The 23,799-nt window shown below is 43.5% G+C and overlaps 2 protein-coding genes across 7 annotated transcripts; one reads left to right on the top strand and one right to left on the bottom strand.

Annotated features, from left to right (window-relative positions):
• Window positions 1–656: 656 nt before the first annotated feature.
• LOC310855690 (uncharacterized protein) lies at window positions 657–10,810 on the bottom strand. 2 transcript variants are annotated; one of them, XM_083760797.1, is made up of 9 exons: window positions 10,709–10,810; window positions 10,449–10,543; window positions 8,021–8,365; window positions 6,075–6,341; window positions 4,679–4,966; window positions 4,172–4,276; window positions 3,459–3,514; window positions 1,331–3,286; window positions 657–922 (listed from the first exon to the last, which is right to left on the bottom strand). In XM_083760797.1, exons 2-9 carry the CDS (start codon window positions 10,486–10,488, stop codon window positions 896–898), a joined length of 3,084 nt encoding a protein of 1,027 aa, XP_083616923.1. In that variant the 5' UTR covers window positions 10,489–10,543; window positions 10,709–10,810; the 3' UTR covers window positions 657–895. The 2 variants fall into 2 exon arrangements, with proteins under 2 accessions (XP_083616923.1, XP_083616922.1); XM_083760796.1 differs by having other exon boundaries at window positions 10,449–10,540; window positions 10,709–10,788.
• A 1,484-nt stretch (window positions 10,811–12,294) lies between these two features.
• LOC310855523 (uncharacterized protein) lies at window positions 12,295–18,152 on the top strand. Of its 5 annotated transcripts, none has more exons than XM_083760558.1 (8): window positions 12,343–12,422; window positions 13,092–13,194; window positions 13,630–13,737; window positions 14,312–14,368; window positions 15,172–15,537; window positions 16,347–16,586; window positions 17,304–17,406; window positions 17,676–18,152. In XM_083760558.1, exons 4-8 carry the CDS (start codon window positions 14,317–14,319, stop codon window positions 17,737–17,739), a joined length of 825 nt encoding a protein of 274 aa, XP_083616684.1. In that variant the 5' UTR covers window positions 12,343–12,422; window positions 13,092–13,194; window positions 13,630–13,737; window positions 14,312–14,316; the 3' UTR covers window positions 17,740–18,152. The 5 variants fall into 5 exon arrangements, with proteins under 5 accessions (XP_083616682.1, XP_083616684.1, XP_083616685.1 ...); XM_083760559.1 differs by lacking the exon at window positions 12,343–12,422 and adding an exon at window positions 14,082–14,146 and having other exon boundaries at window positions 12,963–13,194; XM_083760556.1 differs by lacking the exon at window positions 13,092–13,194 and having other exon boundaries at window positions 12,295–12,422.
• The last annotated feature ends 5,647 nt before the right edge of the window (window positions 18,153–23,799 follow it).

Consider the following 23,799-nt stretch of genomic DNA (forward strand, 5'->3'; position numbering starts at 1 on the left):
TTTTCCCTCTTCCCTCATCATTTGCAGTTCCCAGGAGACATACAGCTCCAATCTGCCGGAATCGATCTCATCGGCTCATTCTCTTTTACTCTCACTGTAAAGTCTGCTATTAATGAGCATACAAATATATTTGTGCAAACATCTCAAACGGACGTGCGACCTTACATCGGAGATCTGTGGTTTTCCTCAACTTGTACTTGTAACTTGTAATGTAATGTAATCAATGTACTACACAAACACCATTTTATATCTTGCATCTAATTCAAAAAAAATTCAGTATTCAGACAGTTTCAAGGTTTTTTCCTGAAGGTTTTTTCAGACAAAATATACAGTATGATCGCCACAGTTGTGACCAATTAGTCATGGTATGATATCACTGAATATCATAACATCCCCCCAAATAATGTTTCTGTCAGTGGCTGAAGAGTGCACTGACAGAAACTGCACAGTTGGATCAATGAAAGTTTCTTTAATAAAAAATAAATGCCACGTTTTGGGTCAGATGAAGGCCATCCGACCAAAAGCTTGGATTTTTTATTAAAGAACTTGCATTGCTCCAACTGTGCAGAACCTCCTCATACTTTTCACTTTTTATAGCACCATGGCCCATTCTATAGTCCGTCGTGAGTGAAATTATTTTCTCACTGTCTCTGTCAGTCGTTTCCACGACATTCTAATAATGTTTTATACTAAAACAAGTGTAATTACCTCATCCCAATGTCAGATGTTTTCTACTCGTTAAAGAACAAAAAAGGATTTTAGGACTCGGCACACAAGGCGACTTCATACGATGTGGGATATTGCGTTGTCAATCTTGCTGGCTTGACGGCGAATCCAGTCTGTGAGCTGTTGCTTTGGTTAGTGGCTATAGGACGATACGTGGGATGTGGACATCTCACCATGTTGGCCTCCCTCTGTGAGCCTGTTGTTAGAAAGACAGAAGAAGCCCTTCATTACAGACATGGCATGCATCACTGTCAGTCTACTTTCAACTTCATGACAATCGTATACCAACAATTCTGTAGTTCCAAAGAAATAACACTAAATTAATTTTTGTGGCAGGGGGGTGGCAGAAAACGACTAGCTGCACTAAAAGCTGCTGTCAAGCATCCCTCAATAAATGCAGTCGTATAGACAGAAACAATCTGACAGAGGGCGTATGTAGGGGTAGAAGCCTGGCAATAAAATAAACTACACTCTTCCTCGCTATGCAAGTATGGCAGAAAGATGACAGGATATGACAGGCATAAGTGCACATCTGAGATAAGAGAGCCATGTGGTGGAAAGCTGCACCATCACTGAACATATGGAATGCGTGTGTTTCAGTCACCTGGTGTGGGTGGGCTGGGTGGGCAGGATGCCTGTGGCCAGGTGCATGGCCATGCCACCTATGTGCATTTCCAGGATGGTGATGTGGGTTCACATGCATGGCAGCAGGGTGGTGGTGGTGAGCATTCGGGCGCTGTGGGTGCCTCTGAGCCATGGGGATGTTAACAGGGGGTCTGGGAAACCTAGTTGGGGATGCGTGGCGAGTGTGTTCCTTAGGGAGTGCCTGGAACTGGGCCATGGGGATGACCGGAGGTAGGTTTGGAGGGCGATGGACCCCGGCTGTAGTGGCTTGAGGCTGCCGTCCAGGTTTGAGCAGGGCAGCCTGGGTCTGTTGGTTGCGATTTTGGAAGGTTTGAGCCTTCTGTGTGTGCATCTGTAGTGCAGCCGGTGTGAGATTACTAGGGTTTTCAGAAGGGTATGGGACTGTATTAGTGTCTCCTTGGCGAGGTCGATTGGCACCCTGTAAGCCAGCCTGTGTCTGTGGATCCAGGCCCCGCGATGCCTTCTGTGTCTGTTGCTGTGCCATGTACGCCTGTGGGAGATGATTAGGATCAGCCAGAGCTCTTGTATCAGTGCCCTGTAACACAGCCGGTCCCTGTAGTGTAGTAGCTGCTTGTGACGCATTAACATGGCCTATGGAGCCCTGCAGTGCCTCGGGCCTACTGCTGTGTACATCTGCCTGCCTGGGGGCATTGCGGCTCTGAGGCATGCTTCTGACGTCTTGCTGAGAGCTAGGCCTTTGTGAACGAGGTCTTGTGTGCACGTGATGGTCAGCCTCGAGCCGTCTCGTATCGGGGGCGTTTTGTCCCCGGAGGTCGGTTCCATGAGATTCTCTGCCCGTCGGTGGTACAGCTTGTGGGGATGTGCCTCTGCTCTCTCGTGTGGTCCGGTTTGGACGTTGATGCCGAGTCCTGTGGGAGATTGTAGCCTGCTGTGTGGGAGGCTGGGAAGTGTAGTCAGTGCTATAGCCTGAGGTGGAGTGAGGCGATGCCTGCCCTCTGTTAACTGCATCACTGGGATACGCCGGTGTCCCTCTGAGACGATCCCATGGCATTTGGCGGGGACGGCGGGAACCGGCACTCGCCGAGGCACTGTGGGGCAGGGAGCTGCCATCACGTGGCACGGACCTGCCATCACGTGGCATAGAGATGCCATCACGTGATGCAGGGTTCAAATTGGGTGGAATCGCGTGTTGTGTGATATTAGTTACTGGGTCTTGTATGTAGGTCTGCGTGGTGGTATGTTGCTGTGCAATGTTGTGCCTGTTGCTGTGCGTGTAACTAGTAGGAATAAGCCCAGCATGTGGTTGACGACTCCGGTCTAAGTGATCAGTCTGTTGGCGGTCATCAGGGAATGATAGTCCTCTTTGCTCAGTCATGTTCTGCGGGTTGCCGTTTTGTGAAGCGCTAGGATTGTTAAGGGTTCTGTCTTGTGGGTTATTACCGAGTGGGAGTGACTGATGTGTTGGTTGGCCATTGCTCGGATATGAATTTAAATTGACGTGAACGGTAGGCATCTGTGCATTGCCGTTTTGCTGGGCAGTTGGTGGCAGAGCGTTGAGGCTAACATGTACCGTTGCGGGCTGGGCACCGCCCTGGGTAGTACCAGCCTGTATAAGAATATTAGAGCTCTGCTGCTGTGTGTGCGCTGGAAGTGCGTTTGCACTTTGATCAAATGCGTGTGTAAACGCCGGGTTATCTCTGCCATTGTGCGGGTATGAATTGCCATTCTGAATGACATTGTGTGGGAGTCCATTTGTGTGAGTAAAGCCATTGTGTTGCTGCGCGTTAGAGTTATGTGGGCCGTTCATTGGCGAGTGTCGGTTCCCATGGCCTTCACATGGGATTGTGTAGAGTCGGTTCTGGTTCTGTACGGGTGTATTGGAGTCATGGAGGGGTGGATCAGGATGAGGACTTTGCTGCAAATCCCTCGAACCATGTGGCAGTGGATCTGGTGGCTTAATGGAAGGAGAGAGACAGAGTGGAGGGAGAGAGACACACACACACACACACACACACACACACACACACACAGAGTTAGTTAGTGAAAAGCTCTACAGCACCATCCCATGGTCAATAAAAAATGGCAGCCCCAATGATGTATTGATCGTCAACATTGCAGTGTCTTACCATAAGCCTGGGGTTTTGCCTGGACTTGGCAAAACAATCTCTCAACCTGCGGTTTGCTGTAATAACAGACATGACAGAATCAAATGTCACTTCAGCACCGGCAGATACAGCCATATTACTGCGAGTACACATTTACTCACACACAAAATAAGTTGACAAAGCCTATGACTTAAAAATAAAAGTCATAGGCTGCTACTGTACTTCTGAATAGCAGAATGTTTACATTACTATCGGAGCGGGAGCTTATAAGCTGATGGAAACATTTTCGTAATCAATATTTTGCATCAAATTATTAATTTTGTTCACAAGTAGCCGTGTAATAAGCGGGATAATGTATAGTGAGGCAGTCAACCGTTATGCTTTAGCTATTGAAAAATAGCAGATCTACAAGCTCATATCGCGCCACCGAGTGGCGCGATACGAGCTTGTAGGTCTGCTATTTTTGAAAAAAATCGAAGAGCGACTGACATTTTTAGAATCTGATCTCAGGTCAGAATGGGTTAATCAGACCAGTGTGTGTCCGGCGGAAACCTCGTATGAATCTGATCTCAGGTCAGAATGGGTTAACAAATGGTTAGACATTAAAGCCTGGGTACTGAGGCTAGGCGGACATTAGCAGAGAAACACAGACACAGTCGTGTGTGCAACCCACACACACACACACACACACACACACACACACACACACACACACACACACACATGCACTTAACTGTTTCTATAGCACACCAGCAACACAATGGCCAGGATGATTAAGATCAGCGCAACCAAACAACCAATCACGATCCCCGCCACTGCCCCTCCACTGAGACACGTGCCTAAGAAAGAGGAGAGGAATTAATAACGATAATGAGTCTGGGCCTCAGACAGGCAGGAGAAGGGGGAATAGGACAAAAGAACAGATTCTAAAAAAAAAGGCTTGATGAATCGATAGCGGAAAAGGAAAGGACAACACACAGACATGGCGAGAAGCAGATGAGAATTAAAGTAATGTGAGCTGAGACAGAGTAAAAAAAAAATGGAAAGGAGAGGAAAATAATTGAAGGAGAAATGGCTGAAAGTCACTCAATGACTTTGACCAAATCAGTCTTTTGGAGTTACACTCTGGTCCTCTCTCCTGTCATCAAGATGGAACCTGGACACAGAGACTGAGACCGAAGATAACAGCAATCATTATTGCTCACATACAGTCGGTCGATATCCAGTGTACAGTAACTCACCCACAATGTCCAGGTCTGTCCCCTGTTCGGACGTGCCTCCGGTTATAGCATTCTTGGCCACGCAGGTGTATCGGCCACTCTGATTGGCCGAAAATGTCTGAACGCTGAGGACGCCGCTATCTGGCTGGCCGGAAGCCACGGGCTGCTCGTCGTGTTTCCACGAGAAGAGGGCGGGGGGAAGCGAATCCGACGTGCAGGTGAGTCGCACCGTTTGTCCCACCACGGCGTCCCCTCCCCCGACACACTCTGCCGGGGTGGACTTGGTCAGCACAGGGATGTCTGGACCATCTGGTTATGCGACAGTGTGAAAGACATCAGAATCAGCACCACTTCATCCCATTAAGAGTTAAGACCTGAGCCCGATTCTACAAATGTCTTCAAAATTGCTATATCGGTGGTGCTCAAACTGTTTCATGTCAAGGACCACGCAAAATTGTATGCATTTGGCTTTCCCCATCTGAAAATATTTTGTTCCGGGGATTTGAGTTAAAGGTATATTCAGTGATTTCACTCAAAAAACCTTAGGTTTCGTTTTTGGCTGTGGGACCCAGCCTTTCGTCCAATCAGGATAGAGAGTCAAAAACTAAACCTAAGGTTTTTTGACCCCCAGGGGTTAACTGGGGACAGGGAGGAACTCCTTATATGGTCAGCACACTCTATAGTAGGGAGGATTATCACAACAAAACAAAAAAATAAGTGATATTTGAATTAAGTGAAATCACTGAATATACCTTTAAAAAGTTAAAAGATTTGCACAAAATTTGACGATTAAGATATATATTCGCGCTGCACTATGAGCTTGTAGATCCGCTATTTTTGAATAGCCAAGTCTAAAATAATGCTTTTTCGCTCAAATCTAAATGACACAGACGCTTTCCCGGTTTTTAACTGTAACTCGTTACATTAGAACAGATTTATCGCTCGATGTAAAGGAATTTATCTTGGTGACTTTTGAGTTTGACAGCTAACATACAGCCAGAACAGGGACCTCTTGTTCAAGATTTCACCAACAACGTTCTGTACGCACTGGTGGCCACTAAATGAAGTACTGCCAAATCTGTCTTTGTAACAATGTAGGCCCCAGCGAATCACATTGGAACATTATGTTATGTCAGAATCAGTGATGTGTTCAGGACAACATAAAAAGCAGCAAATAAGAATCAGAAATTGAGATCAATAAACCATGGACAAAATTGACTGTTTAGAATGAAGGATTTTGGCTGACATTTGTCAGTGTTTTGATACACACTAGGTAGCACTCGATTTTACATTGACCTCGTCATCATCATGGACCAAAATAAATGATGTATCAAATAAGGAAAACATTCCCATATTAAAGTTGTCCTTTTATCAGCAACCCCATGCCAGCATTCGAGAGACACCTGCGCTAACTTACAGTAGACGGTGAGGCTCCGCGTGGCAGTGTCGGCGCTGACAGGGTTGCTGACTGTGCAGCTGTACTCCCCGGCATCGCCCCGTCTGGCTGGGTTGATGAGCAGTGAGCCGGCTGAGATGGTGATCCTGGAGTCGGGGTTGATGGCCGATCCCCCTTTACCCCACTGCACGCTGGTCTCAGTGCCAGCCGTCCACGTGCAGCTCAGAGACACGTTGCCTCCCTCCAAAGCCACTGAGGGAACAGACAGAGTCACCCCGGCTACTGCGTCTACCGGACAGAGCAGAATGTGGGGAAAGGATTCACTGTGAAGAACGACCACGGATGAATTACTACTACTACTCAGAAATAAAGTTAATAAATGTGACATTTAGACGTTATCTTACATGACAGACCAAAGACTAGAGAACATCAAAAGTCACAAGTGACAAAACAATGTAGCTCGTATTTCTTTCTGCCGAGACTACTTTGGTGCAGTCAAAGTACAGTAAATGAAGGTCGAAAAAGGATGCACATACAGGGCACACCGGCACAGGCACAGATGGTGAATAAAGGGGCAGACGGTACGAGTGGTGGCTGAGATGCCACTTTGGCTAGCAGCCTAAGACGAATAATTGGAGTGGCGGGAAGGCAGTGTATGGATGGAGGAAGCTGTGACTAAAAAGAACCAAGCTGCAAAGGAATGTATGCAGGAAACTGGCGAGCAGCTCTAATGTCTTCTCAAATTTGCAAATAGATTCTGCAGCCCCGCCTTTTGCTAGGACCTGTGGTCCTCCCATGGTAAACATTGATGTGTGACACAGGTGCTAAATTGATCCAGTGAGAGCTGATGAGTTGGCCTGATATACAGTATAATGGTGGAAAAGGCAGCTGGGCCCACTGGACTGATGCCATATTATAAGTATATTCAGTTACTGTATATACACATCAATGCAAGGCATCATTTGGTTTCCTATACATCTGAGAGTGCTAAATCTAAACTGGTTTTGTATGTCACCTTATCACGACTGACTGGGGAAACCATCCAAAGGTCATATTTCTTTAAAGAAAGTAAAAACAGGTGTGCTTCCTCTGGAAACTGCCCTATAGGTTAAGGCAGTGGGTGCTCAGTTTTGAAAATAACTTAACTCATAAACCAACTAAGTGGTATTTTGGAGTGCTGCTTTTTCCACTTAGTTGATTTAGGAGTTAGGACAGTGGTCATGTTTCTTTGTTTTGCCATTGACAACTTGTGAACACTGTGAACTGTACTCATTCAGCAAGTAGTAAGTACCACTCAATGGGTGCTGCTATGTGCAGCGTAAAACAAAAAATTAATGAGAAAGCTATTTGACCCACGTCTATTGGTCAGTGATCCTTGATCAGCTCTCATGCTCTGTGAATCTTAACCCATTCTGACCGGGGATCAGATTCATACGAGATTTCCACTGGACACACACTGGTCTGATTAACCCATTCTGACCTGAGATCAGATTCAAAAAATGTCAGTCGTTCTTCGATTTTTCAAAAATAGCAGACCTACAAGCTCATATCGCGCCACTCGGTGGCGCGATATGAGCTTGTAGATCTGCTATTTTTCAATAGATAAAGCATAACATGATGCTAACACCAAAATGGGTGTCCGTTCAGAATGGGTTAAATAAGATAAGCCCAGGGACTCAGGGAGTGAGTTAAAATGGAATTAAGTCTTGAAATTGCATAAAAACCTGAACCATTTGCATTATTAACACCCCATTTTTAATTAATTTGTTACTACTACTACTATGGGTCACTAATTTCATTATTATTTCTAACCCACACAGTCGCTTTCTTTCGACCTCTTTCTCCCCCATGCAATTACTCCCCTCCCGAAACAGTCTCTACCCTCTATGGAGATGTCCGTCCCCTCCCTCACCCTTCCTAGGCCCTTCATAGCACCTTCACAAGCGATCCGTCCTTTTATCTCTTACCGAACACCCTCAGCTGTATCGAACGGGAGTTGGTGTCAAGGCCAGTGGTGGCCATGGGGGCCACTTCAACCGAGTAGTTCCCGGCATCTCGGAGCTGGGCACTGCTGATCCGGAGCTGGGTGGCGGAGATGGTGACCCTGCCCTGGTACTGAGCCACGTTGTTAATAACGGGCCCTCCGTTCGCCCAGAGACCCAGGGGCGTGGCCTCCCCACCGGGGGAATACCATGTGAAGGCCAGGACGTCTGTCACAGTCAGTACCGTGAAGACTATCTCAGTCCTGGTCTGAACCAGCACTGGGTCGATCTGGAACCGGATGGGAACTGGGTCTTTGCTCATGACAGCAGCTGCGGGACCAAAACATTTTCAAAGTGATGATGAAGAGAGAGAGAAGGAGGCTATTAAAAGTGGGATTAAAGACTTAGAAGAAACAGAAAGGAAGATGGTTTCTGTCGAAGTAGGAATTTCTTTTTTCAGTGGGTTTTGAAAAGCCTCTGGGTGGAATTATCACCAACATGTTCAATGTTTGTGGGAGGAGATTCTTTAAATATAACTTTGGCATGTCCATTCAGTATTTTAGCTGTGACGTGAGCGCCCCCTCCTGAGATACTTCCGGGTCCTACTTTTGTGTCGCTTTTGTGTCCCCATGGAGTTATACTGTGACGCTCCGTCAGACTAAATCTGAGACGAAAACAACCACGAAAGTCTAATTTTACCGCTTTCCTCACAACAACAAAGCTGTGCTGCTCTCCAAAATCTGGCTGTGACAGGCCGTCTGCCCCACATGGAATACTATCGCCATTATATTTTATTGTGTCAACTAAATCCTCATTAATGCAAACTAGATTCAACATAATCAAGCCTGCACACATTCTAAATATCCCCCGAAATATTTTACCGAGCAAATGGACTGTTGCCACCTTCAATAATAATGATAATAATAGTCTTTATTGTCTCCACATCATATACTTTTGTTGTCATGGACACTTGTACAAAACATTAATAATTGTACTCGAGTTGGAAGCATTAGGACCCATTTTAACCCTCTATGGATTCCTTTCTGAAAAATAACGTCAATTTAAAAAGATTCACGCGTTTAGATATTCTATTTACAATGGGATGCGGACGGGAGCTGGTGCCACTTGGACCCGGACGTAACGTAGCACTACAAAATGACGTCGGACTTAAATACTGAATAATTTTAGCAGCAGAGATATGACAACTACAACACAAGTGGGGGAAGGAAAGTGTATGCCTTATGTAGAGGCCATGTCCAATGAGAAACAGAGAAACAAAACATTTTAGATTCTTATTTATTCTTTTAGGTATAGGTATGCGTCTTGATGAGACAGACCAGTCTATGAAAATCATGAAAGATATTAGTGATTCTGTTTCAATATTGAAATTAGAGTTTTCTCCTTCCTTTGAAATGCCTGATTTAAGTGATTTTACACTTTCAACACCAAAAACGTGAAATTATAGATCATTATAGATCTTAGTGTTATATTGCCTATTACGAGCGTGTAAATCTGCTATTTTTGAAAGAACTACTAATTTAGCAAGCATTTGTAGAATCGTCCTCGGATCTAAATGGATCAACAAGTCAATATTTAGCTTTTGCAACCAATTTGATTTTGAATTAAGATGTCCTCTAGTTTTAAAAATAAAAACTGTTTTGCTTGTGGACCGAAGGTGTACTGTATGTTTTAGGTTACTTATAACTTAACTACAGACAGGCAATCCCTAGGGAATAGGGATTCTACAAGAGGGGATTTTCTGTCAATGACACAAACTGTGCAAGAAAGCCAACACTAATGAATTGTAGTGAATCAAATCATCCTGATCAACCTTGAATGTGTTTACAAGGTACTGTACACACAACAAAGAGCAGAATGACAGTGTTAACACCGAGATAGATTGCACAGGTTTTCTGTATTGATCCAGGACTGTTTTTTTAAAAAAAAGTTTATTTTAGTAGGCTACCTGATTAAAAGCATCATTCTAGAGTCTGAAATGGTTTTCCACTGACACTGTGGAAAAGTGGAACTAAAACAGTGGAACTAAAACAAATCCTGAGTCACAAATGAAATCAGTGTTGCCAGATTTAGCAAAAGAAATAAGCTACCAGGTTGTCGCAATGCAGCGTTGTGAGCTTGTACATCCGTCTGATCATGGCAACACCACGGTGAGCACTGAGCAGATTCACTGGAATGCAGTCAGGCAGGTTTAAGAGCCGTTTAGGAGTGACATTCTGCTTGTAATGTTTTGTTTTAAAATATGCATGGAAGGAATACCGACTGTAGTAGGCCTACATAGCTACTCCCAAACGTACGTATCCCACAGAGGAGTCAGAGGCAGAGCCAAGAATCTCCTGGCAAATATCAGGGTTAGCCAGAAGATTAGGTGAAATCAAAGAAAGTGCCTTTTTACCTGCCAATAACAGAACAAGTGGAAGGATATGTCCCTTCATCTCCTCGGTCGGATCGGTTTATGGAGAGATGCAGTCTCAAAGGGACTGAATGCTGCTGTGAAAGAGAAAAATAAAATATCCCATTAGCCATATTAGTGCTAATTGCTAAAAGACATTGTGTGACAAGATTAATACAGTAATACACCATAGCTATTCAATTAGCCTACATTTAGCTACCACATTTATTTGTGTTCTTAAAGCACAAAGACTTCAGACTTACGAAAGCGTTTTGCAGCTGCCTTCATCTTCATTGATTGTGCACCAAACATCTCAATGCGTTCATGTTGTTTGTTTTTGTAACTAATCGTCCACTTCCTTGTGCTCCACCTCAGACAGTCAAGAAGACACACCTGTTGGAGTGTTGCCATGTCCGCTTATTATAAGGGACTTTTGGCTTGTTCTTCTGCTTGTTTCTAAAGTGTAGTAGTAGCCCCTACTGTATTAAATACTTTGTGCCAGGGACCCCTGTTACGCTCGCACCAGATTTGTGTTATTAAAATATTAACAAAAACCTCCCCCATCCAGATTATTTTAAAATGTGCTCATGTGTTATTGTTTTCAACATACCATGGTTACTTATTTCTCTCAAAATATCTGGCAACACTGACCTGTTGAGTCACAGTATTGGAGCAAGGGGTGGCCAGATGTGTCCATTGTGATCTAGCATGCATATTTATAATTACAACCTAATAATATAGCATACAATAAGACATTTTGAGGTAGCGTTTATTGTATCATACCCCCCCCCCCCATGCTCCCTGTAATTACCCATCTCTATCACAGTAATGCGACAAATACACATTTATTACAACACATAATACATGAACCCCAGACACATTAAACCCAATAAACACAATGCCTTGCACATAGCCTACTAACTAAATAATAAGCACAATAAAAACATAACAGACACACAACATGCCCTGAGGCATTCTGGGGAGTCTCGCCTCAGCCTAGCAGCCCAGCTAGGAAGTTACAATAATTCCCTTTTATTGAACACATTTCTCATATCTCACTATTATTTTCATTGGGGCAGAGAATAATGCTTTAAAAGTGAATAGGATGGAACTAATTATATTGGTTGCTAGTGAATTGGAGATTAAATTCCATTTCAATTCCATTTTGAAGGTACAATACAAGGTACCTTGTATTATTTAGAGGTATCTCGATTGTAACACAAAGTTGGCCTCCAAGGTGAAGTCACTGGAATGAGTTTGTGGCCAAAAGACAGACAGGGTATCATAACTTTAATATCAACAAAACCTGTAATGCTTCAATATCTGTGTAAAACATGCATAGGCCTAACCATTGCAGGAGACAAATTATCTTGGATTTATTGACTTCCAGAAAATATACATTTGGGGAGACTATATATTTTTTTTTTGGCCAAAAATATGGAAAATGTTCAATGTTCAATTTAGGGGACGGGGGGACGGGGACCATAACATGTGATGTATTGATGGTTGTGATCTTGTAGATTTGCTATTTTAGAAAAATTCTGAAAACTTAAATTAAAACTGGTTGCCTACATTACCATTTTTTAATTACAAATTATAGGGGTACCAGGTTGAAAGGGGTTAAAAAAATAAATTGTAAATGGTTGGAGTTGGGGACTTGGAGTGGGGCGTTACTATAGGGACCGTTGGGGCCCAGAGGCAACCCTTGTGGCCCAACGGCCCAACGGTCTGTTGCAACGACTGTAGTTGTGTTGCAAAACGTTTGGCGGAGCCTGGTGGTGCAGGCTGCTGCTAGCACACACAGCCACGCACACACATGTGCCCGCCTCCCAACCTTTTACAGTCTATGCTCCCAACCCAACAGCTCTAGTGTAGGAGGCTAATAACGTGAAGGAACTAAGGATTCGGAAGTGGCGAGAGTGTGCAGTGTTCCCAGTCTCGAGCATAGAGTAATAGGTCTCGAGTCCCGACAGCCAGGTACGTGCACAAATCACAACTACAACTACAACTGTACCCCGCTGTTTATAAACCAAAACGCAGTTTGGACTTGTTTTTACAGGATGTACAGTCTGTGTACAGTGCCACGCTGCGCTGTTTATTGTTCGTTATCCTAAAACTTCAAACGCCTGCAGAGACTGTCTTTGTCAAAGCTTTACTGGTGGTGCTCTTCTCAATAAGCTATGTCTATGTGGACCAAAATCAATAAATGTTGTGAATTTTGCGCCAAGCGACAGATTTATTTAATACCCAAAAACATTCAACATTAGAAAGTTGAGGTAAGGACAAAGCATTTTTCATCTGATATATTAGTGCCACCCACTGGCCATGTCCAGATAACATTTTTTATTGAGAGAGAGAGAGAGAGAGAGAGAGAGAGAGAGAGAGAGAGAGAGCCTGCCCTGTTCTTGTGTCAGTGTGTCTATCCATCCAGCTAATAATACATACAACAATGCATAACACAGTACTTTACTGAAAGTATATATTTTTAATTGAAACAATCTGGCGGATAAGTTATGAAACAAAAACAAAACAAAAAACTAAATGGCATAACATTCTAACACTTTCAACAGCTAACTTTTAAAATAATGTAGTTTTATTCCATTCCATTCTATTTTATTGTATTTATGATGCTGTTTTTATCTACAGGTCTGTTTGAACAGTGACTCAGTGTGGCTGGAATCCACATCAACACAATCGAACTTGTTGCATTGTTGTGGGAGTGTGTGTGTCGGCCAAGCTGCTGATAGAGGTTCGGGCTATAAGGAAGGGTGTGTGGGGGGTTATGTGGGGTTATGAGGGGCGCTGTTATTCCACTGGAGAGTGGAGAGTGTAACTATTTAAAACTCAATGCGATAGCAAATGGCAATTACTGTACAGGAAGGGGTAGAGGAAATCGTGCAGCATGGAAACTAGCTGACGCCTACGTACAGAACCTCTCACTGCATGGACCTCTCACACCTCTCAGAGAAGCGCCAGTTTCTGGGGCCTTTACTCCTGCTCAAATGGACATTTTGTCACATGCCATAAACATCTAGGTTTTGCCATGCTATATTATTTTTTTGGAGCTTAGATCTTCAGAGCTATATTCTGGTCCTAGATATGTTTTGTTGACACAATGGCAAGTAGGCCTACATTGAATACCTGTCTGATATTGTTTTATTTGGGGCCATAAAACTGCAAGCAGACGTTGTCCCACACCTTACCCCTGGGTAAAGTCTTTTGAATGCGGCGAGGAAATTGGCCCAAGACTCCGCTCTGACTCATCTGTGTTGTATATCTACGTGCCGGGAAGGTAGGTGAATTCCATGTTTAGCAGGCTGGCTTTTTTATTTTATTATTGTACTCAGCTGGACAAATTGAAGTATTGTTCTCATGTAACACCCTTCAAATAGAACATGGAATGTACAGATATTTGTCTATATAACAAAGCTTTGGTCAGTGTTCCTATACTGCTGGGAGTATTTTCCTGATGTTGATTTTGTGTGCTCCCATGTAGCTAATTTGTTTTTGGCCCCATGCACATTAGTTGTGGTTCTACAGCAGGTTGCAGTGCTACAAAGTTGTGGTGCTTATAATGGAAAACAAGGAATACCCTTTTTTTTCTGACAGTGTGTCCTTTTCTTTGATGCCATTCAGAGATCCCTTTTGAATATAGGCTATCCACCTTTTGTCCTACGCACCTGTCACCAATACCTTTTGAGGTGTGCATCTGCCTTTTTCTAAAAAATATTATTGTGTCTGGAAATGTTGTTAGTGTCCTTTCTGTGTTTTGCACGTCACTTCCATGTGAATATAGAGAAAACATGTTGCAAGAAAATGTGAGGTCAAAGACCAATTCCTTCACAAAGTGTGTCTTTCATTTGCAGGTATCATGGATCTTCATTATCTCCAATGCTGGAGAGTTGCCCTGCTACTTCTCTTAAGTAAGGCCAAAAAAACAAAGAAAAAAAGGTTTATGATTAAATCGGGAGTCTAGCCAGGTTATTGTCTTGAAATATCATTTCCTCTATGTATGTGACCTCAGAGCTCCCTCTGAGGTCATCTGAGGCTGAACCATACTAGGTTTCTGTCCAGAATAGATGCAAGAAAGAATGTAATTGTGTTTGTAGATGCAAGTATGTAAATGCATTGTAGATTATAGATGCAAGACTTGCAAGTATGTAAATATATTTAGAGATTATAGACACTTAAACAGCCCTTTACATTTGTATCCCATGCAAGTGCATTACTTATGTTTCTAACAAAGTTACTGCACACTTGGTAATAATGTCCCTGTGTGAGTACAGACATGAGGCTTTACCTGGTCCACTGCAACTCTGTGAATACAGGGGCTTACTGTACTTGGTCCGCTGCAACTATGACATAGATTTTAGCGTACTAATGTGGTTTGATGGATATCACATTAGGCACAGCTGTCGTGGTCCATAAATCACTAGCTGACAGAAAACAGGCATACATATTCATAAATCCCATGCTGAGGAAAAAGTTGTGGAAATGACATCCTAGTATGGCAGTCTAAATTGACAGAACCATGTAGATTACTTATTGCAGCTGGCAGTTTTAGTCATCATCTCAAAATGCACTCCCCTTGGGCGAACAGCCAAAATATAGAATGTTAACCACATAGTCAAATATTCATTTATCACTATACAAGTGCATACACAAGCAGACAGTCCTTGGAATGCACTATTAACTATTAACAATGCTAACCAATCTCTGTTGCCAGTGCCGTGTGGTTACCGGTGTATGTCTGTGCACATCCTGGACGAGGACCCCGTCCATGTAATCCCTGGTACCAGTCTGGTTCTCCAAGCCCAGATCAACCACGGACCCCTGGAAGAGGTCTCCATGGTAACCTGGGAACGGGAACCCGAAACTGGAAGTCCCCCCGGGAAAGTGACAGTGGCCACGTGTCCTGGCGAAAACATAAAGTGTGCTGATAAACTTCCAAATGCGCATGTGAGCGCCGAACAGCAGGGGACGACGCTGAAGCTTGAGGGATACACCCCAGCAGACAATGGTGTTTATGCCATAACCGTGACGGATCAGAACGGAGTGAAAACCACGGCACAGTGCATTGTCAGAGAATATGGTATTATCAGAATCCCATTTTTCTGCACACTACAATCTCCTAGGTTTTGTTTCTGGATTATTCCGTCACGCCTTTTCGTTTCCTCACGGAGGATTAGGTTTCCACTTTCCAGTCAGTTCTGGTTTAGCTATTTTCCTTTTAAAGTATCCTTGCTTTCATTTCCGTCAGCCTCTGCTACCTCTGTCAGTTTATCAGTTCCCCTCTATCTGTCATCTCAATTTCTGTGGTTCTCCATTTCATTCTTACCCCTAACATGAAATCACACTCATCCCTTTTAGACACCCTTCTACTTTTATCTGAGGAGCTCTAGTAAGAAGATATTCTCCGTCATATCTCACCATCATCTCCACTCATTACAGTTTGATGGTCTCCACTTTGTATTGTATTTATTTTTCTTCCCATATCCCCTTAGGCCCTACTACGGAGCCCCTAAGACTTAGGGGCTCCGTAGTACGAAACCAAAGAAATACAAAATGAATACACCGACAGCTGCTAACCTTAATAAAAAAACCACGATAAAAAAAAGACATAAAGCTGCACTATGTAAGTTTCCTCTTCTACCCCGGTTACCTGGTTTCATGGAAAGTGCTCAAATGTTTGCCATTGAGCTTATCGAGCCTGCATGCTTGCTCAGGGGATAAACTGTGTAGGTGTCTGAGTCATGACCGTTGACACAATCTAAATATCTCAAATTCTCAATAGAAGAGCAGTGAGACACAATTCTGAATGTTTTTTCCCCTCATGAAATGATCCTCCCCTCTGTCTACCCCCGCCCTCCCCCAAAATGGAACCCTGCTGCGTCTTTGCAGAGCCTGTGCACCACGTCTCCGTGAGCGTTAACGTCTCTCACTCCATCCTTGTCTGCGGAGAAGCCTGGGGGACGGACCCGCAATTCAGCTGGCTCTACGAGAGAGACGCCATTAGCAAATCTGTGGGGAGTGTGTCCAAAGACGGGAAGACCCTGTATGTCTCCAGCGCGCCCATCTGTGGGCACTTCACCTGCATGGTCACTAACAAGCTGGGCCACAGCGTTGCCACATACACAGCAGGTACAGTATCGCTTCAGGCTGGTTCACTGACCAGTGCCATCCATCTGCTATTAGTGTAGGTCAGACACTAGCAATCCGCTCCTTGTTATGTCACTGTGCACAGGATGCATTGCTGTTGTGTTCAAAGTCTGAACCGAATGTTTATTCGGTTCAAGAATAAAACAGAACATTCTTACCATTGTTCTGGTATGTGCATGTTAATATATGACATGCATCAAATCAGTTTCATAATGTTAATAGAGCTTCAGAGTCTTCTGCTGGCTGTCTGTGTAGCATCCTAATCTTGTGTAGTGTCCTTAAAGTGCTTATATAATATTCGCTGTTTATGCTATAATGGGATTTTCCAATCTGGGCTCAGTAACCCAACACAGGGACTAATACTGTGCAACCAGAAACTGCTAATGCCAGAAGCCTACTGCTGGAACTGTAGCTAATGACACTAAATAAATGCACATCTTCCCATCTGGTAAAGCAGCACAGTTCAAAGTCATCCAGGTCACTTTCAGCTTGGTGCAGTTAATTAATTGATTAATTAATTCAGTGTTCTTGTTCGGGTGTGTGTGTGTGTGACTGTGTGTGTGTGTCTGTGTCTGAGTTTGTGTGTGTGTGTGTGTGTGTGTGTGTGTGTGTGTGTGTGTGTGTGTGTGTGTGAGTGTGCGTGTGCGTGTGTGTTTCCGTATCTGAACTGTTGCCTTTTTCTGTGCCTGACACCGACAGCACCATGTGAGACAGAGGGCAAGGGCCGGGCTACGACGACGGCCGTGGTGTGCCTTTTCATCCTCGTAGCATGTGGAGGAGTATTGGCTTTTCTCCTGTGGAGGTACAGTACAGTAGATTTGCCTGCTGACACTGTGTGGGGCCAGGAGTCAATGTACAGATACACATCTCACTTCAAACCTGCACGCTCTTGTGTTAGAAGCTTAAAGCATTGCTTTGGGGGAAAATCTGAATATTGCATAGATTCTTTCCATATGGGGAAGTGATACTGTATATGTCTTTGTTAATGACAGAGTAATTAATTATTATGTCTTTTGAAGCCGGTATGCCAATTCTGCTTGATCGTGATATGATATTTGGTTTTCTATTTAGGAGGAAAAGACGACACAACAGCAGGGGTGAGCGGCTGCATGAACATTTGGATGACAGCATCTGAATAGATGTAGCCTACACATTTCCCCCACCCAGTGCCTTTGAAATTGGCAAGCTACACGTTCGGTTTCTCAGCCCTGTTATTGGTGCCAGGGGATTGAAAATGGACCCCACTCCTTGGGAGGAACCTTCTGTCCTGTGAGCAGCATGACCTCGTGGTTGAATTTGACAAATGTGAAGAGTGAACTGCTTGCCGGCAAATGATAGTGTTCCGTTAATAGATTTGTCAAATAATTTCTGACTCCTTACACTGTGCCGACATCTTGTCCTTACATGGCCTCTTGTTGAGCTACTACTACTGACATTTATGCATGCAAATATGAAATAGGAATTAAGTTTTATGAAACAATATTTTGTTTTTACTCACTGCATATTGTATTAAGCTACACTGTCCTTGTAATAAAACCTTCCACAGCATGTGTTTTGACTCAAATATTAATATTTGAATTAGCTAATTAAAATACACCCCCTGGATATGATGCTAGTATGTGGCAGGGACTAACCGAAACTAACCCTTGATGACTGGGTCCCATTTTTCAGTCTTTGATATGACCCGGCTGGGGATCGAACCCCGACCTCCCAGTCTCAGGGCGGGGACACTAACTACAAGGCCAATGAGCTGGTTGAAAATTGTATAGCAGACGTGAAGTCCACATATCAGCTGTGACGATGTCATTAGCCGATCAACAAGATCACAACGTCACATAATGAGCTTGTAGATGTGCTATTTTCGGGGGGGGAAATGCTAATTAAATTATGACATGCACAGGATAGGGATGCTGGGGTTCACGTGGTTAATCCTTCCAAGTTGGCCATCCCACCCATGAACCAAAATTCCTCAAACATTGAAGACAAAAGTGAGGACGCAAATTGTGATTGGCCAGAATGAGATGATGTATGATGATAAGAGCGCCCCTCACTTCACACGGGTGGGATTTTTGGAGAAGGTGGTAGGGGAAAAATGCTCTCATCTCTCTCTACCAAATGCCATTAAGGCACTAAATGATACCATGTCTCGCTAGATTTGTTGTTTTTCCAATGTATGTGCCACTGTTGTCCTGCACGTTTTTGCCATGAGAAAGTGTTGTTGCTGTTGTTGTAACTGTTTGTTTTTTACTGTTGAGACCGAAGACAAATTTCCACACGTGGACAATAAATTAAACTAACTAACTAACTAACTAACTCACTCTCCTGTCCTAGTGAGATACAGAGGACTACATGAAGGAAAACCTACACCAAGCAACCAAAAGTCAAATGACGGATGAGTGTGGGGGAGGGAGGGTGAAGTCTGAACATCTGCCATGAAGGTTTCAGTGTTCCTCTGGGAGAATTAGCTCAAGATCTTGTCTGCTTAAAGTACTGACGTTTTGGAATCCGTCAGCTTTATTGGGCTCCAATTGTTCCATTACATTACAAGACCTCGATTACAGGGTCACCTTACAGGACCTCAACTCAGACCCAAGAAGAGAACACCACAATAGTGCCTGAGGAACGCGTCCTGTGGGTAAAAAGGTAATGAAAATAAAACACTAAACAGTGCGAGGGTGTGTGTAAGACAGGAGGATTACACTCACTTAATACTGGATCAGTGTTGGGTTTCTATGGAGGGCTGCATGTCCTTGTTCTGACTGATCCAGAGGCCTAGGATGGATGAGAACGAAAAGGGCACAAAGAAGTGGACACGATACATCGACTTTTGAAATCCATGTCCTGCCGACCTGCCTGCCATTTCTGTGGGAAATGTAAATGTGATGTAATTCTCCTTTCTCAAACAGCTACTGCTGGATTGGATTTTTTTGCAGTCAGAGAGATGCCCAAGTTACTCTCTATGGAAGGTGTAATTGTTCTGGGTACTTTCTAAATGTGTGATTTTGTGTTTAGTTCTCTCTTGCAGATATTACACAAAGGCATTACTATACAGTAAATGAAAATGTGAAAACTAAAACTGCACAAGGTTTCTATTCCATTGTAATTCCTACAGCCCAGAGAATAGACAAATGAAAAGTCACTCAATAATATCTTATCATTATCTCAATTCTTATTGGCCCTTAGCCAGCCCAGCAAACACAATAGTTGATTCATAGTTCCTCCTTGTTTGGGGAGATGCATTGTACACACAGGAAGTATGTACAATGCATCATCAAACCCTTTACTGGCACACTGCTTGCGCAAGTAAAGAGCAGTCCAGTGATGCATTACACATTCATGAGAAACATTGGCAGCCACTCTTCCTTGCGTTGAACCCACTTGTTTAATGTCTCTGTGCATTCCAGCTTCTGTTCTTGTTGTTGCTGCGGAACTTCCTTTGCCATAACTATACTGTATACTAGTCATGATTATAGAGATAGGGGGACCAGTGGAGTGCCAACGAATGGAAAATTGCTGGTCTGTTTTGATTAGTGCACAGATCGCTGAGGGCAAGTGGCAATGGACCCACACAGACAGCCATCGGGGTAGAGAACCTCTCGTGAAAATGTTGTATATGCTGATAAGAAATCAGCCTAAAGGAAGGAAGGTGTATACGTGTTGAATATCTTTGATAAGGCTTTTTGTGACGGCCGTCACTGCCCTTGTGAGAACTTCATGGTAGTACGCCTGTACAGTAGGGCATTACCAAGGGCCTAAATAGTTGGCAGAGACAGTGTATTGATTCAATTCAATTTCTCTGCATGCAACATGTAATTAACCATTTGCAACTAAAAAGGCTCCACGTTTCAATGGTCAACAACAAAATACAAAATGGAAACATTATTGTAAAGCTTTTTAAAACTTAAAAAAATAATAATAATACAGTGTATCTATAAATGCAGCAGCACCATGTCTCTATGTCTGAGTGTGTGTAATCCACGTAACTCGAGAACCGTTAGCCCCACTCCATATTTGGGCATGCCTGACACAGAACTCCACAAGCTGGCTGCATATACTCCATATTTGGGCATGCCTTACAAAGAACTCCATATACAGTATGGGCATAAAAGGGAGACAGACATAATATCTGGGTGGGGCATGCATTTCCAACTTGCATCGTTCCAAGTAGGCCAGTGCCCAACGGGCACCGCTGTAGAGGCCCCACGGGCACCATTCTAGTAATTAAAATGACAATAGTATGGTAATAGTTTCCATCTGTGGAGTCCTCAATAACAAAAACCACACCTGTGTGAAGTGAGAGGCGCTCTTATCATCATACTGTACAAAGTGTACATCATCTCATTCCAGCCAATCACAATTTGCCTCCTTACTTTTGTCTCTTAAATGTTTGTGTTTACACACTTTTGTCTTCAATGTTTGTGTTTACACACTTTTGTCTTCAATGTTTGTGTTTACACAGACCCTCAAAGCTGGACATAGAAAAAAATAATTGAATATGAAGGTCATACTTAGATTTGCAGAACCCGTGCCTTAAAATGAAAAACTGACAGACAAACAATCACAGACATTGAAATAGCATGTTTTCATACTGCATATTTTGTGTAGATATGGTGTGGATTCACCGTTACTCCCCTCGGCTACATGTGTCTGTGTGAGAGTGGCAGTCTTATAAAGTGTATGTTTGTCATTCATTCATGGGCTGGGATGCGTTACACCACACTAGTGTTACTATGCCATCTTTTTACATCTTATTTGAAATTCCCTCAATGCACATACTGTACCAACGACACCGTTGGTCCAAGACACTGAATGCAAACGCTAAGCAACAGAATGAGGAACTGTTTATTTGTGCAGCAATGCACAGATAGATTAGATTAGACTACATACATACATGTAGACCCACCCAGTAGAGGAACAATAAGTACAACTGCACATAACGTATACAAATGAAAAGAGGGCAGCAGGGACTTAAATGCAAAGTGGGACAATAGTGTGAACAGTACAGTAGCTGAGGAGTGTAAACCAATACAGTATTGAATATAGTAAAAAGATGGAATATAGGAACTTAATGTAATGCATACAGTAGGCCTACAGTAAAGTAAAACACTGCAGATTGTGCACAATATAGAATAAAAACAAAGTCAAACTTTTTTCCCAGCAATAGTGATAACGTAATAGTCAGTGTATCATCATTGCGACCATAAGTCACAGATTACTATGAAAACCTGCAAAACCTGTCGGTCAGTCTGTCACACCTCCATATATGGTTGTCAGTCCGTCATGCCTCGTGACACGCTCCATATATGGCCGTCTCCATATATGAAGATCCCGACACTGACCTCATCAAACCCTGGATAGCCATACATGGAGAAGACTGGATCATCACCTAGATCTGCATATATGGAGACATATATGGGCATCCCAGACCTGTAGTTTCACGACCTACGTATTCACCTTTTCCCTAGGCTGTGTGTGTTCCACTTCCTGTCGATTTCATTGGATATCATTGGTCATCTGACCAGTTTCATTGTATTTCATTGGATCAAATCGACAGGAAGTGGAACACACACACACAGCCTATAGGAATAGGGCCCACCAGTATCAGGGTGTATTAGGATGTTGATATTCATTCATCAGCCAACACTCCCAGCCCTATACGCAGGTCGCTTCTTGCCCTCAGGGCGTCTTACTGGTATCATATGTGCGATGTGTTCTATTTTGCCTATTTTTGTCAAAGAGATTTGTGGTAGAGGGGAAAAACCGGGATGACTGGAAGCAACGATGGAGGGCTCGTCTGAGGACGACCTAGAGAGAGGGAAAAAGGAGAGGACCAAACACAGACGCCTGGGTCTAACATACAGGGTTTAAGTGGGTAAAAGCTTGATATGCAGTTAATAAAGCCTAACAACCCCCCACACATACAGTATACAACTTGGTAAGATGCTGGGGAGAGGAGCAGATGTAGGCCTTAACTAGCATTCTTGGGCATGGAGACAATCAATGGGGCCCTCATGGAGCATGTGGGGACAACAAGATCAGTTCAGGTCTCGCTGAGCCACCCGGAGATGCCCTCTGGGACAGCTGCTTCCCTGATGTCAGCACCCATATCTCTGAAATGTAATCATCAACATCCTGCGGTAAAGAGAGCATGTACAGCAGTATAGCGTGCCTTTGTTTAGGGAGCTGTAATATGAGGACATGCTCCACTAATGGCAATGTGCCGTTGACATGCAGTGGCATGTCCACAGACCCTCCATGCTCCCTCGTGTCCTTTTATGACTTGGAGTTCCTGCTTGTTTCAATCTGGGCCTGGATACTGATTTCCTCTAGGATTAACACAGCGCTTGTCCTCGTATACACCGCCCCAGACAACATAATGTAGTCTACTGCTGTACGTGCTCGGCTATAAGGCCTTGGAGTTCCCCAGCAGCTCATATGCCTGTCTCCTCTTCAGCACAGGCCAAATTGTTCTTGGTGAAGTGCTCCATCTCCTGGTCTGTGATGGGACTGCAGGATCAATATACAACTAGTATTCATTTAGTTTTTCTCTCAAAGAGGCATATTTGGGAGTATGTCTGCAAGCTCATAGGCTACTTGAGTTCATACTAACTTCTGAATTAGTTTTCCTACACACAATATGTTTAGGTCTACTTGCTTACAGTCTGTATAACATGACTATTAAATATGTATATGTTTTTAAGCAAACCCTAACTTCTGATTTTGTATGTAGCCTAAGTAGTAGTAGTAGTACAGTATATTGACCTGGTAGAAAATATATCATCTATTCCCCTGAATCCCCAGTGGCTCTATAGGGTTGTGGTTCGTTCAATCTCAGGTGATTGATCAAGTGTCAAGGCCTCTACACTAGGAAAACAAAATGCTTGCCCCAAAACACTCGCCCACATTTTTTCAGCAGTATATCGTTTCATTTGATCTATCCCTCTAAAAGCATGACAGTATCACAGGGTAAAGCAAAGCTTTTTATTGCGAGTATTAGTGAAAGATACACTTCAAACTGAAGCAAAGCAACACTAAAAGGCCAACAACCTAGAGTTATAAAACAAGATAGACATTGAACTGAAAAAAAGAAAATAAATTGTTGGTACAATGAGTCTTTGCAACATACAGAGGGACAGAGACATGGATCTCATGATGGTAAAAGGTTCAACGCGAATCCATTTGCTGGTGCCACACT

The sequence above is a fragment of the Protomyctophum parallelum genome (genome assembly GCF_964188405.1).
Source record: "Protomyctophum parallelum genome assembly, chromosome: 3".
In the NCBI taxonomy this organism is placed as follows: Eukaryota; Metazoa; Chordata; class Actinopteri; order Myctophiformes; family Myctophidae; genus Protomyctophum; species Protomyctophum parallelum.

Coding starts and splice junctions, on each gene's coding strand:
- LOC310855690 (XM_083760797.1), bottom strand. CDS start 10,488: ATGAAGGGACATATCCTTCCACTTGTTCTGTTATTGGCAG. Junction 4,967..6,074: donor GCGGAGCCTCACCGTCTACT/GTAAGTTAGCGC, acceptor TCGCATAACCAG/ATGGTCCAGACATCCCTGTG. Junction 4,277..4,678: donor GACAGACCTGGACATTGTGG/GTGAGTTACTGT, acceptor CCTCTTTCTTAG/GCACGTGTCTCAGTGGAGGG.
- LOC310855523 (XM_083760556.1), top strand. CDS start 14,317: ATGGATCTTCATTATCTCCAATGCTGGAGAGTTGCCCTGCTACTTCTC. Junction 14,369..15,171: donor TGCCCTGCTACTTCTCTTAA/GTAAGGCCAAAA, acceptor CTCTGTTGCCAG/TGCCGTGTGGTTACCGGTGT. Junction 15,538..16,346: donor GTGCATTGTCAGAGAATATG/GTATTATCAGAA, acceptor GCGTCTTTGCAG/AGCCTGTGCACCACGTCTCC.